Genomic DNA, 14,851 nt, shown 5'->3' on the forward strand with positions numbered 1-14,851 from the left:
TCCCGTCATCCATACGGTGGGACGTTTCCAAGGCTAAGGGGAAAGAGCATGACCTCGATCTGATCATTTCTGCCCTCTTTGGGAAGTGGCTGATCCAGAGGTGCCGAGCCACGGAGCCGGTCGATAAATACACTCAGGTCACCCACCTGGCCTCGGGGGAGCCGGGCCCTACCTCAGCTTGAGCCTCGCTGGCCAAACACGTGACCCCTCGCAGCACCCCCAGCTCAGGTCCCCAGGGCCTAGTTTGCACCTGCTGCCAACCTAGCTTGGAAAATGGTCTTGACCAGGCCCCCCACCTGGGGCAGCTCCCAGAAGAGCCTCTGGGCCAGCGCCACGCCTGGTCGTGGGGAGCCTGGGACCCTCCATGCCCACCCCTCCGCTCACAGGATGGAGGGGTCTGGCAGAGATGCTGGGGTTACAGAGAGACCCCTGGGAGACGGAGGCCCCCAGAAAGGCAGTCCTGGGCCCAGAACATGAGCAGCCAGCTGGCTCAGAGCCAGCAAAGGGAGGTGGCTGCCCGCAGGGGCCGAGGAAGGCCTGGGCAGCCCAAGGCGGCCTGGACATGAGAGCAGCGCCTGGCAGAGGGTGCCCGCAGGCCCTGGTGGGATGCAGAGGGGCCCTGACTGCTCACAGCAGTTTCCTGTCCTTGTAGGGCAAGTGTGTGGATGTGCGCGCACACACACACACACTCTAGAGAAGGTCCTTTTGTGGCGAGTGCCCACCAGGAGACTGACCCCCTGTGTGCCTGGATACCACCCTCCCGCACACCCCGGCACACAGCCCAGCTCCCTGGTACATGAGGCACCGCTGGGAAAGACCTCTGCCTCGGCCGGGTGCTCAGCGAGGGAAGGGCTCCGGGGCTTGCAGCCGGGTTTTAGTGCAGATCCGAGTGTGCTGCGCGTGCCCCCAGGTGGCTGCTGTCTGGGTACACTGGAGACGGCGTCACCATGAGCCTGTACCCCTCCCAGCCACCCATCTTTCCTGCGAGGGGCGAGGATGTGTGCACCCTCCGCACTTGTTTGCAGAGCTGCTTTCCCGAGCCCAACACGGCCTTTTACCGTGGCCCAAAGCATGCTCGGCTGTGGCTTGCGGGACGTGCAGAATCACATTTCACTTCCTGAAATCTCTGCCACCCTATCTGAACGACATGTCCATGCAGGCCACCTGGCCATGTTTGGGGTTTTCTCTTTAGCTTCACCCTTTAGCCAAAAGCCGAGACACCCAGGTAAGCGTGCAGCACGGACAGGAGCTGGAGGGAGCACCCGGCAGGGCCGGGCTGCCCGGGCTCTGCTTGTCCACGCCAGGCGTCTGCGTGGGCCGTGGAAGCAGTGGGCTCAGACCCTGGCAGAGCGCGATGGTTCCTGGAACTTACATTACTAAATACGCTCCAGGGAGACTTCACCAAACTTTGTGTCTAGGTGCTCAGAAAGGTAGCGACTTTTGAACTTCCACACAATTTCCTGCTCCTAAGCTCACTTCAAAATTCCAAGCTCTATTTCATGCCCCACAGTGGGACCTCCTGGGACCCTCATGCACAGAAAGCAGGACATGCGTCTCTGGTCCCCGTCAAAGCCCCCCATCCCTGCCCCCACCCATCTCGCCGCTTCCTGACCCCTCCCAGAAGGAACAGGCCCTGCGGCACCAGTGCTCCCGTCTCTCTCTAGAACCTGCCAGTGACTGGGGGCAGGGCACGTGACCCATGGGACACTGGTGTCTGGGTCATCTCCAGCAGGGGACTGGAAGCTTGGGCTGGGGACAGGGGCAGGAGGAGGGCACAGTCCAGCCATGCAACAAAGGCCGGACCAGCCAGTCGGCATGTGGCCCCAAGGGTCAGGGGTCCTGCACCTGAACAGCACTCGCAAACTACCCCAAGCCCAGGCCCCAAGCGTCCAGTTACTCCTCCCACTGATGCCATGGGGTCCGAGGGGTTCCAGCCCCCCAGCCAGGCTCAGGGGCCACAATCCCACTCCACAGTGTGGCCATGAACACCTGGTCACTTAATGTCCATGAGCCTCAGTTTCCTTCTCTGTCAGGTGTAGACAGTGTGGTCCTTCCTTGGTTGGATTTTTGAAGAATGCTATGAGATAGTGTGTGTGGATGATGACTCTGCACAATCCATGTGAACAACCCTGCACAATCTCCCGTGAGATGATGACTCAGCACAATTCGTGTGATGAGTCAGCACGACCTCATGTGGATGATGATCCCACACGACCTCGTGTGGATGGTGACGCTGCGTGACCCGTGTGGATGACAAGTCTACATGACCTCGTGCGGATGGTCAGTCTACATGACCTTGTGTGGATGATGATCCCAAAGGATCTCATGTGGATAATGAGTCTGCACGACCTCGTGTGGATGATGAGTTTGCGTGACCTCATGTGGATAATGAGTCTGCAAGACCTCGTGTGGATGATGACCCCACACGACCTAGTGCGGGTGATGACCCTGCATGACCTTGTGTGGGTGATGACCCTGCATGACCTAGTGTGGATGATGACCCTGCACGACCTAGTGTGGGTGATGACCCCACCTGACCTCATGTGGATGATGACCCCGCACGACCTCGTGTGGATGATGAGTCTGCACGACCTCGTGTGGATGATGACCCTGCGAGACCTAGTGTGGGTGATGACCCTGCATGACTTCGTGTGGATGATGAGCCCATACAACCTCGTGAGGATGATGACCCCGCATGACCTCGTGTGGATGATGACAGTGCAAATCACATGAAATGATGACTTAGCGCAATCTTGTATGACTAAGTCAGCACACTGCTAGGTAGAGAAGAATCTTCTGTGGCTTCCAAACTCACTGAGAATAAGATTCATGCCCCTGCGCTGGCTCACATGGTCCCCAAAACCTGGCCCTGTGACCTCTCTCCAATCTTCTATTATTCCCCCTCACTTACTCCCTCAAACATGGTGGCCTTAAGGCCTCTCTGCTCCCAGTCCCCGTCCCGAGCACCCCCCTGTCCTGCAGGTACCCCCTTGGCTCACACCTGCCCTTCCTCCAGGTCTCTGCTAGAATGCCTCTCATTTGACAAGCCGTCCTGGCTCCCACTGTATTTACAGGGCCAGGACCCACCTGGGTCGACCTGAGCACTTGGAGAGCCTCCTAACCCTGCGCCACCACCTCTATGCTGATAGGCTGGTCCCATGTGTCGTTACTGCTCATACGGCTTAGCCTCTGTCTCCTGCGCTGCATGTAAGCTCTGTGATGAGAGGGGCATTTACACCTGGCCCCTGCGGCCCGGACGGTGCAGGCTACACAGGCTGGGCTCCCTAAAGGCTGCTGTGGGGATGAGCAGAGCTCAGTGAGTGTCACTAGGATTTCTATGCCTCCCAGAGCTCAGGTTGGGGTGTGAGTACAGGGGAGAGTAGAGGGAACAGGGCTGGAGTGGGCTGCTGGCTCCTTCTGCAGGACCCAGGACTGCTGAAACGGTCCTTCCCCGCCTCCTACCACCCACCTCTGGCCACTGAAGGGGTAAGCAAGGGGGAGGAACCAAGCAGAGCAGGAGGGGAAAATGAGGCCACAGCAAGAGAGAGGTAGGTCACAAGATGAGCAGGTGCGGCAGAGCCAAGTGGTGAAGAGGCGGTACCAGGAGGGGGTCCGCGGCCTGGGCTTCACCTGGCAGAGGATTCTGAGCAAGCAGGGGTCCTGCGAATGGGAGAGCCCAGGGATTGCATGCCTTGGCCTGACCTCTGAGCAACCCCCACAGAGGCCGGTGGGGGCGCCAGGCTGGAGGATCACTTACATATGAAAGGTTTGACGGTGCTGTGAATGTGCTTGTGCTGCTTGAGGCCCGAGGACGTGGCGAACGTCTTCCCGCAGTCGGGGCAGGCGTGAGCCCGGGCTCCTACGTGCTGGGAGCGGATGTGGCGCTGCAGGTTGCTGGGGTCGGTGAACACCTGTGGGGACAGATGCCACTGCTTGCCGCCCCCCCCCTCCGTTGGCCCAGTTCTGGCCGCTGGGTCGGGCTCTCAGTGCTGCTCTGGCCCCTTCACTGAGCCTGGCCGGGAGGGGTCTCTGCGGTCGGGGTGACTGCCCTGGATGACCTCAGGGGAGCCGCTGAGCCTCCCCCCAGACTCTGTGTCTCCGACAATCATTCCCGGGGGAGCTGCGGTTAGGATGCTTGAAGCGGGAGCTCAGAATGCATTTCTAGGCCCAAGAGCTCTGACACACGGGCGGGGGCAGGATCCCACCGCGGAGAGGACAGCGTCTGGTCTCCCTGGCCCCCTCCCCAGCTGTGTGACCTGGCGCGCTTCCTTCTTCCCTGGCAAACTGAAGGACCCAAAGGACTGCAGGCATCTTAGCGGCTCTGCACGGCTCATCAGCATTTCCGTTGGGCGGGGCGGGGGTGTGCGGGCGGGAGCAGCAGGTGCGTGTGCGTGTTACCTTCACGCAGTTCTCACATTCGAAGCGCTTGCCGCTGTCGTGGGACATCTGGTGGCGGATGAGGTTGGACTTCCAGTTGAAGGCCTTGGGACACTGGTCACACTTGTACTCCCGTTCCTCTGTGTGCACAACCATGTGCTGCTCCAGGCTGCACGCGGACAGGGGACGGGGTCACTGGGGGCCTGCCTGCCTGCCCACTGCCTAGTGGCCCCCAGCCCCCCAGCCCCCACTCAGAGATGAGAGTGGTCTTGGCGGCAGGTCTGTCCACCTCCGCTCTGGACAGGTCAACAGGATGGAGGGGCAGAGACGGCCCTCCCACAGCACATGGGGAGGAAGTGGTGCCTGCGCAAAGCTCAGGCCCTCATCCAAGACCACTCCTCCAGGCAGCCAGAGGCAGGGCAGGACCCCAGCTCACAATGCCTGGCTGCTCGTCAAGATGATCTTAACCTTGAGGCTAACCTTGGGCCTAGGAAAAGGGGCACAGAAACTTCCGACATTGCCGTGAGCCCCAGAGAGGGGGTGAGGTGCAGGAAACCAAGGCCACCCCTGGCCTCCCCGCCAGGCACACAGCAGGGAGGTGGGCTGGGGGTGAGCGGGTGGGTCTCCAACTGCGGCCTGATAAGGTGGGGAGCGCCCAGCTGCTGGGCAGGGGTGGCTGCACTTGGATGAAGGCACAGCTCCTGACCCCCTCCTCTTGGGGGACCTCCTGTTTCCCCTCCTGTCCCAGGTGTGACCGTTAATCTCTGTGAGCAAAGCAGCAATACATCATGACCCGTTAATTACGGGGCCCAGCCATCCATTTACATCAGAAACGCTTGGTTCTTGAGCACTGGCAGATTGTATCTTTTTCCCTGTTGTTAATTGTGATTTATGTGTTTATGTAAAGAAAACACGGACCCTCTTGAGCAGCGCTTACCGCCGAGGCCCTCAGTCGGGATTTGCCCAAACGCTTATTTTCTGTCATCTGTTCGGGGCGGAGGGTTTCCCGGCCCCGGGGGAGGCCATGGTGGGATTGGCGTCCGGTTCCCAGCAGTACCAGAGCCACTTAGTGACCTGATGGGGCTTTACTCTGACCTTGTGAGGCCGTCCTAGAGACATTCTCAGAGGCCGGAGGAGGCGCCCAACTTGGAAAAGTCTTCAGGGTTCCCTGGAGCACTGGGACCTCAGTCCCGGCTCTCTCCCCACACAGCCCAGAAGGTTCACCTTTCCTCGGGGTTCCCATGGGTCCTCAGGGTGCCCACCTCCCAGGGGAGGCCCGGCTAGTGCCCGTGTCCTGCTGTCATACTGCGCCCACGCCTGTGAGGTCTCCCAGGACAGGTGGGGTCCATCCGTGGGGAGCAGAGGCAGGTGCCTGGGGTGGGGGATAAGGGACCCCTGGGTGGCCCTTTCCAGCCCCTGCCTGCCGTGTGAGAAGGAGTCCTGTGTATCCAGAGGGTCAGGTCACTCCACAGATCCCTGGGCAGCAGGGTGCTGCCATCCCCCATCCTGGTCTTGGACCCTGCTTCAGAAGTCTCCTTGGGGCTTGACCCTGCACATCTTGGGGTCTGGCCTGCATCTCTCACTCTGCTCCTAGCCTGTCCCCACAGCTGAGCCCTGCCTGCACAGTGGTGGGGCCAGCACAGCAAAGTCTCTGCCGGGCCACTTGCAGATCTTCTAGGGGCAGCGGGCTCGGACCAGGGGCCTGGCCTTCGCAACCAGAGTCAGGATCCCTTGTGGCCTGCCACCACCAGCTCCTGGGCTACTCGGTCCCTGATGCTGGATGACTAGGGGGTACCTGCCCCCGAGGGGTGCCACACTAGAGGGGACCCTGTCTCCACCTGTCCCTGGAGCTCTCTATGTGTCAGTGTGGACAGGGCTGAGGGGCCAGGACAGACGTCTGCCTTTCCCCGGTCTCCCTCTGTGCTGCCAGGGCCCAGTGAGGCTGCAGGGGGGCGGGGGGGCTCCTGGGGGGCCTGGAGGCTGGAGGAGGGGGTGGGGGAGGGGTGAGGGCCGGGAAGGGGCGGCACCTGTACTTGGTGGGGAACATCCGCTCACAGTCCTTGCACTCGTGGGCCTGCTCGCTGCTGCCCCCGCCGCCGGGCCCCTCTGGCTTGAGCTCGTCACCCAGGCCCTCATAGAGCGGGGCCCCCACGGAGCCACACGCGTACTTCTTATGGCGCCGCAGGTCCGGCTTGGACTGGAAGAGCTCGTCACAGGCGTCACAGCGGAACGTGGGCTCCTCTGCTGGGGAGACAGGAGCGAGGTGGGTGGGGAGCACGAGATGGGGCCCAGGCCCCGGACCCATGGCGGGGGGGGGGTGCAGGGGGCCCTGCCTTCCACGTGGGCTGTTCCTGCTTCCTTCCTGCCCCCGCTTCCCAGACCTAGGTGTGGTCGCCTCAGGGAGCTGGGGACCGCGTGGACCCCGTGTCTGCATCAGAACCACTGAGAAGCCCTGGGCCCCACCCCGCATGGCAGGAGGCCACCCGGGGCTTGAGGAGGCCCCGCACTGGGCAGCAAAGAAGGGAGCTGGCGAGCACTTTGTTTATGAATTAGGAGAAAACACGGGCCGAGCTCTAATGCATCTCATAAATTACCTTCGCCAAGGTCAAACAAATTAAAGGGGGGGGCAGCTATTATTCAGTTTACGAGGCGGCATCCTGACCACCGTGCCAAGCCAAACAATCAGCTCAAAGCCATAAATTTCCCCCGGAGAGACGACCTCTGGGCCCATCCCCAGGAGACGGCCTAACAGTAGCTTCTCCCAGAGCGGGTGTCCCCCTCCCGGCCCGAGGTGGGGAGAGAACATGTGCAATAAAAGCTCTTGCACAAATGGATTAAAAGGTGTGCATGTGTGTGCTTGTAGTGAGTGTGGGAATGCACGTGTGCTTGTGCACAGGCGTGTAACTGCGTAGGTGTGCATGTGTGTGTGGGTGAGCATGTGTGTGCACAAAGTGTGCCTGTGCATTTGAACATATCTGCATCCACGTCTGTGTATCTCTGTGGGAATGTGTAGGAATATTTGTGCACCTACACTTGTTCACGTGGGTGTGTACATATGTTCTCACCTGCATGTGTGTGAGTGTGCATATGCTTCTGTATGTGGCTACACGTGTGAAAGTTTGTCTTTCCATATGTTCACGTGTGTGTGCAAGCATGCGTGGGCGCTAGGGCAGGTGTGCGTGTTGTGCATTAATGCTTATGCTTACATCACACATCTGAACGTATGTTTCAGTGCACACGTGTGTGTATTTGTGTGCCATATGCACGTGGGTGTGCCTGTTATGTACCCGCATTTGTGCTCACGTTAAGTGTGAATGCGTCAGCACACATATGTATGTGTGCTTGTGTGTCACGTGTATGAGTGTGCAGGTGTGTGCATGTTTTAGTGTGTGTTTACGTGCATGTGTGTCTGTCTGTGCAACTGTGAAAGTGTGTTTGAGAATGTGTCTGAGTGTGAGTGTGTGTGCAGGTGCAGCGCTGAGCTTTAGTGACCTTGGGCTGACTGCTGACCCCGAGGGATGTCAAAGCCAAGGAGGCAAGGACATAGGGGGCAGGCAGAAGGGGGCTGCCCTCTGTCTCCTCTCATGTCAGAGAGACCACCATAACCATCTGAGTGCTGAGGAAAGGGCAGGGGAGCTTTGCAGCCTGGGCAGGGGCTTAGGGGAGAGGGCTGGGGAGAGTGAGGGCCACCTGCTCACGACTGGAAGCTTCCCTGAGACTATGCTGGAGGTGCCACTGCCGGTGTCTGGTCACACCCGGCATCTCCACCGGTCGGCACCAGGATCCCCCCTCCTCCCTGACACCACGAGGCAGACTCCATGGGAGCTGGCCCTGGGGTGCCCCTGGCTGGACCCGCAGGGCTTGGATGACACCCTCAGAGGCACAAATGTGATTTCTGTTCACATCTGTGCATGGAGGTAGGTATGTGGGTGCCAGGGAAGGGCTCTGGGGACGGGCCGGGTGGGCCCCTGTGCCGGTCCAGGCATCCCAGCCGGCTTGCTGCGGACGGCCTGCTGTCAAGGAAGTGTTCGCTTGGAAGAATACAACACAAATGGGGAAAAGCAGCCCACACTGAGTCTGGCAGTCTGGGGCTGAGAACATGGGTTTGAGCCTCCGGGCTTGGAAGTCTCTGCCCCAAACATCTCCCAGAAAGGCCGCCCCTGGAGTTTGTCCCGGACACATGCTGAGCTGCAGAATTGACGGGAGGGAGGCAAGGCCAGCCGGTCCATGCAAACCGCAGACGCGGGGCTGGAGGAGACAGGGAGGGTGTGCCGGCCGACACCGAGGCCAGCAGCACCCAGGCAGAGCAGGGGCAGGAGGAATGGGAGCGGTGGGGCCCGCGGCCGCCTGAAGCGCGAAGGCGAAGATTCTAAAACAAAAGCCACCCAAGCACGGGGCCGGTCCCCAGGTAGCGGGGTGGAATGCCAGGCACGAAGGCCAGGGAGGATGCACATCACAAAATAATCCCCCTGCAAGTCTACACAGCATTGCCTTTGGAGTAGAATTCGAGCGCGTGAACCCTTCAGGAGAAATGTCTCCTGGGAAAAGAACGTGAACAGCCGTGGGGAACACTCGAGGTCTCGGGGGCCCGCGCCCAGCCGGCACCGAGCTCGGAGCTTCATGCTGCTGGTGCATCGAAGGCATCCACGCGCACCCAGGGGGAGTCGCTTTTTATGCCCGCTTGATGACGGGTAAACGGAGGCTGGGGTGCTGGGAGAGGAGGTGGTAGAGCCGTGTAACCAGAGCCGTGGTGCCGGGCGGGGCCCGGGAAGCCGGTGGCAGCGTCCCAGCTTCCCGCCAGGGGCCCAGAAGAGCGCCAAGCGTGGCGTGTGCGCTCCGAACGGCCTGGCATTCCCCGCAGGCCCTCCTCGTCTTTAGAGATGTGGATTTCCTCTCCATCTGAGGACCGAGAACACCATCTCAGAACGGAGCCGGATGCCTCGACCCCACAAAGCTGCCCCTGTGGGTTTGTTCTGACTTCCTGGGGCCCTCCCACCACCACCGGCGCCGTGAGTCAGTTCGCAATGCCAGTCGGTAGTTTACTCTTTCTGGACCCGACTGGGAACAGTCACAGAAGTTGAAATTTGAAAACAAAGGCAAGAAGAAAGGCCAACCCCACCCATCCATACCACCGACCAACTTAACTTTCTCAGTTTTGATCTGGAATTTGGACTTAAAATGAAAACTGAGCCCGATTCCCACGCTGATGGCATGGGAGGACATCCTGAGGCCGTGAAACGGACCAGGGAGATAACTGTCGTCCTCCTCCCCTGCCTGCTCAACCCTCCACGGACCCAAGTTTGCCCTGGGTGAAGGATGGAGCTGGGGGCTGGCCGTGGGTGAGCCTGGCCACCTCCCCCCCCGTGCTGCAGTGTGGACAGGTGTCCCAGCATATCCTCCACGCAGGTAAGGCGGGCATGCAGAGCCCATGCCCAGGGCTCGCTGGATGCGCCACAAAGGATGTGCACAGCCCATGTGCTCCACTGCCCACCACAATAATTCCATATTAAAAAAAAACTAAAAGAATATGTTACATCCTGGTTATATTATGTTACATTGTATTATATGGTATTGTAGTAGATCATGTTGTTGTATTATGTTATGTTATGTTATATTATATTATAATCTGTCTCATATGCTTTATACGCAGTTCACTGCATCCTCTTGACTTCTTATGGGGGGGAAGTTAACAATTTTGAGCCTTTCTCAAAAGAAAAGCATATTTGAATGGAAATGATTTTCTTTATTTTCTCCCAAGTGCAAGAAGCTTTCCTGAAAGAGAAATCTTTCCCCTCTCCACTGAGAGTAAAAACAAAATAAAAAGTCGCCGGAACTAATGAATCCGAAAGTGGCTTCCCTCTGCTCTGAGTCACTTGCAGGGAAATTGGAAGTGCATTTCTTTGCAAAGCTGCGGCTTTGAAAGAGCATTCCCAGGCTCAGACCCGCAGGCCCAGCTCGCTCTGCCCCCAGTGGGCTGGCAACCCGGGGCCTCCGTTTCTTCCGCGATACCTGAACGTTGTCCCCCCGCAAAGGCCCCTGTCCCCAACGGCAGCACACAAAAATTGTGATTCGAAACTGAACTCCCTCCATCTGAATCTGCTGGGGGGTCCGTGGGGGCCGCGGGCTGGGGCAGAAGCTCCACGTTCTCCCCAAACCAGACGGGACCCGGGCGTGGCAGCCCGATGTGGCGTGTCAGGTGTGTGCCCGGTTGTCTATCTGCAGTTGTAACAGAAAAATAAATCAGTGCCTAATGGCTTCAGAGAGCCGAGGGGGACACAATTATGTGGCATCTACATGCTAATCTACCAGACTGAGGCTCAAAAGCGCTCGAGAGCCCACTCCAAATTCCTGCCGTGATAAGGGGCCTCTGCATTTAGCTGGGGCTGGGATAAAAGATTTTTTATGATAATTATCTTAGTGAGGAACATTTTTGCATTTTCTTTCTGTGCGATTCCGAGTTTAGCTGGGGAGGGGGCGGCTGTTGGGGGGCAAGGGGGTGACCGTGACAGCAGAGAGTATGAAAAGTCAGACGTTTGATGCTGGACTATTATGTGTGGCAAGCAATTAGCCCACAAATGTTTGATGAATTATTAGGGAAATGTGGACCCAGCTTATTTGAGATCGGGGGCCGGGGTTGGGGGTTGGGGGGCGTGGTGGTGGATAGCAATCAAGGTTTTTAAAACCTTTTGGAAGAAAGAAGTTTTCATTACACAAACGAAACCTCCTCGCCGGGTGCTCCCTGAGGTAGGTGGGTTTATCTTCCCGAGGTCTGCTGAGTTACCTGAGCTCTATAGGTCTTTTCAACAATTATTTTAAGGAAAATGAGACCATCCCCCCACGACCCAGACCTCAGCCATTTATTTTTCTTTTCTCGATGGCCTAATTGAAACCAAACTTCAGAGGCACGTACAGATAGGACCCGGCTCTGTGGCCTCTGGAGAATGGCCCGCGTGGAGGAAGGACCCTCACTGCTGGGCCACGCTCGGGATCGGAAGGGTAAATTAAGGCAGAGGTCGCTGCGTCTGCTCCCAGGCCCAGCCAGGGCCACTCCCTCGTGTGACATTATCAGAGGAACTTGCGGTAAGTGGCATTAATCATTAAGCCTCTGTGCCTTTGGAGGGGAGGGAAAGAAAGAGAGGAAGGAGAAAACCAACGCCCCCCTGCTCCAGCGTGAGTGGAATCACCAGCCCCCCCCACCCCCAGGAGGGGAGGCTGCTTTTCTGCTCACTCGCGGGGTCTCATTCCAAAAAAAGACACTGTGTGCTCGGCGGCGGCACGCAGGGAGTTAATGGATAGTCGTCTGCTGCCAACACAGCGCTGCTCCTCGAATGGACTTAAAAACGGTTCCAGAACCCCAAGGTGAATGGCACATTGCTTCACAATGTGGATGAAGGAAAATAAATCTGCATTTCAGAAATCCTAGCCTCTTTGCAGCAGGAATTTTTCTAACATCCTCAGCGATGCACTCGGGTGTGGATGGGTGTTGGGGGCAGCGAGCCCACTGGACAAGCACCGAGCGGAGGGCAGTGGGAACACTTTGGGTGGACAGTTGGAGGAGCTCAGCCACCATCCCTGCCCCTGGGGGACCCCCCTCAGCCCCCCGAGTTCCCTCTCTCGAAATCAGTTTTCCCTTAACCTTTCTCTTGGACTTCTTGCCGTTCCCTACGGACAGGCATGGCTTTCAGAGACTCTCACACGCCCTCATTGCCCTCTCTTAAATGAGCCCCAAATGTCTCCCATGGCTCTGGAGGGCGAAGGTTTCCAAGCCACAAAACTTTGTGTTTTTTGTTTGGTTTTTTGTTTTTAAGTACTGAGGAGAGCAAACCATGCTGCTGCTGATAATAATAATATAGTTTAACAAATTCCCCCAGGATTCTGCCACGGCAAAGATACAATGCCACACGACGCCCATTCACTCCTATTCTCCGAAGGGCTATCTCAAAGGCGGCGTGTCGCTTGTATAACCCGCAGACGCTTCAGCTGAGAGGTTGGGAGGGGGGCCTGGGGCCGGAGCGCAGAAGTGCGGCCCCTGTCATGCGGTGTGATGTGACGGGGAGGCCTCAGGAGCGCCTGCAGGGCGGGGGGCTTACCATCCAGATTGGGGGGCACCGTCCCCAGGGAGTATGCGCCTTCCTTCACGTGCACCAGCAGCTCTTCCCCAGGCTCAATGTCCTTGATGACTTTATAATAAATCTAGGACGGAAAAGCAGAGAGAAGGGGTGAGGGCAGCCGCCCTTGTAGCTCGGAGAGCCACTCTGGGCACACGCAGGCGATGCTGCTCCTCGCAGGGCCCGGCCTGCCGGCCCCTCCACCTGCCTACTAATTGCTGCTAAGAGGTTCCCCTCTGGAACTTGGTAGAATATGCTCAGAAGGACTAGAGTCCCTTTTAATTTGTTTCATCCAGTTGTTGGATGTTGGTAAAGGGGATGCAAGTTGAAATCAGTGAGGATCAGCCCGAAAGTTCCCAGGCAGGTGGTGTCCCAGTGGGAAATATCAGGGAGGGTCTCTCTTTTCATCCGGGAGCAGCGCCCGGCTTGGTTCTGAGGCTCCTCTTCTCGGTGTGTATACAACACACCCTTTGCTGCTGGGGGGTGTGGGCTTGGGGTCTAGAGGGGGTCGAGAGTGATTCTGCATGTTTTGGAAAATGGCCATGAGCTCAGACAGAGGCTCTGTGGGCCAGGGCAGCAGGCTGGGAGTCTCACACGAGCGCAGACACCCTTTGCAAGGGGAGGCAGAGGGGCACGTGTGCCTGCAGCAAGCTCGGTGCCTAACAGCCATCGGGGGCTAGATGGGGGTGTCCCTGAGAACAGGGAGGGGCGCAGGGGGCTCAGGGCAGATACTGCAGCCTGGAGAAGCAGACTCTGAGGTCAAGGGGAGGTGAATTTGGAACATCCAGCCTCAGTACTCCGAGGAGCTCTGTAGTTTGCCGACACACATCTGGAAAAGGGGCCGTCTGCCCTGGAGGTGTGGCCAAGATCTGGAAAACCCTACAGCTCAGAAGGGCACCAGGGCAGGCCCGTTTGGGAAGGCACCCAGGGAATGGGCTCCAAAGGCCTGGGTGACTGTGGGAGAGGACTGGGGTCTTCCCTGCCTGGAACCCCCTGTCCTCTCTGGAGAGCAGTGACACAGGTCCTGGGTGGAGGGCAGGTCCCAACTCCTCACATGAGTGGGGCTGACACCAGGGATCTTGCCTCTCAAGTACAGAAAGGTCAAATGGCCAATCATCTGCCTACCACCTTGGGTCTCTATCCAGATAACCGTAACCAAGGAGCCCGAAGGCCCAGCCGCAGGACCAACCAGGAGGCCAGACAAAGACCAAGAGGATTCCATCTGCCCCGGGAAATGCAGGGGCCCCAGCCTCTCCAGACTGATCCCACCCCCGCCCCCCCGCCGGAGGCCCTCTAGCACTGCCCTCCTCATGGAAGACCTGGGGGTGAGGGCTCAGGCCAGACTGTCCAGCAGCAGCGGGATGTGGCTCAGATACCCAGAGACTGAGCTGGGCACAGGCCCGCACACCATTCCTGCCTCTCCCCTCGTCCCCAGGCTCTGGGAAACACCCCGGAGGCTGAGCTTCCTCCTCTCTCGTCGGGCCCCTTTTCCCCTCCACAGGCCCTGTCCGCGTGGACTCCCTCACAAACCGCGGGTCCTGACTCACCCCGGCACAACAGCAGGGAACTCCCAAGATGACACACAAAGCCCCACTGGGTCCCCAGTCCTCGCCTGGATTTGCTCCCAGGGCACCACACGCGGTACCAACAGAGTGCACAAACTTCCTCTCCCCTGCACTCGTTAATTTTATTGGCAATTGTTCTCGGATACATTGCGAATCAGGGACGAGATTTTAAAATGGAGAGCACAATCTGGACCTTACTAACTTTTGTAATTAAGCCAACTGTTAAGATCCCAGTTTTGTGTCATTTTATCTAAAAAAGGACAGTGGCCAAATAATTGTTTTACCAAAATCACACTTGAGCCCCTGCATTTCAAAATGGGGTCCAAAGTATATGGGACACTCCAACAAAGCCCAGGAAGCCCTGAGCGAGCGACTGACGAGGCGGGTCACTCGTCAGCAGGCTCAGCACCCTTCCATGGGCCAGCACATCCGGCAAGTGCGTTCAGCGCCGCCGTGGCGCGCAGGCTGGGGCCCGGCTGGGGACAGAGGAGGGTCCGCGGCCGGCTTCCCTCGGGGCCCCGTTAGAGGGCAATGTGGGCCCGCCCGCCGCCGCGTCCCTCCCCGAGACCCCGCTCTGACCTGGCGTCCCGCTCCGTGCGTGCGCGGCTCCTGGGGCCCCGTCCTCCCTCCGGCCAGGCTGCTGGGCTCCTACTCGGGCCGGCCGGGGCTGGCGGGGGGGCGGGGGGGCGCTGGGCGCGTCCCGCCTCCCCTCTCCGCCTCCCTGTCCGACCCCCTCTGAGGGCCACCCGGCCTCCCGGGACCCCCCACCCTCCTCACCCCCTCCTCCGAGCGCCGCTGGCT

General features: G+C 58.8%; 1 protein-coding gene across 7 annotated transcripts in view; it reads right to left on the reverse strand.

Annotated features, from left to right (window-relative positions):
• The window catches only part of PRDM16 (PR/SET domain 16), a 310,580-nt gene that overhangs the window by 25,517 nt on the left and 270,212 nt on the right, over nucleotides 1–14,851 (reverse strand). For 5 of the 7 annotated variants that reach the window (XM_073903467.1, XM_073903465.1, XM_073903470.1 and 2 more), the window contains 4 exons: nucleotides 12,468–12,570; nucleotides 6,405–6,621; nucleotides 4,399–4,546; nucleotides 3,758–3,911 (listed from right to left, as the gene is read on the reverse strand). In XM_073903467.1, coding sequence (XP_073759568.1) covers nucleotides 3,758–3,911; nucleotides 4,399–4,546; nucleotides 6,405–6,621; nucleotides 12,468–12,570 — 622 coding nt within the window. The remainder of the gene's footprint in view (nucleotides 1–3,757; nucleotides 3,912–4,398; nucleotides 4,547–6,404; nucleotides 6,622–12,467; nucleotides 12,571–14,851) is intronic. The other 2 variants (XM_073903468.1, XM_073903466.1) reach the window with 1 other exon arrangement.

Source organism: Callorhinus ursinus, unplaced genomic scaffold, assembly GCF_003265705.2.
Source record: "Callorhinus ursinus isolate GAN/ISIS: 27379988/994484 unplaced genomic scaffold, GSC_fseal_2.0 scaffold18, whole genome shotgun sequence".
NCBI classification, from domain to species: domain Eukaryota; kingdom Metazoa; phylum Chordata; class Mammalia; order Carnivora; family Otariidae; genus Callorhinus; species Callorhinus ursinus.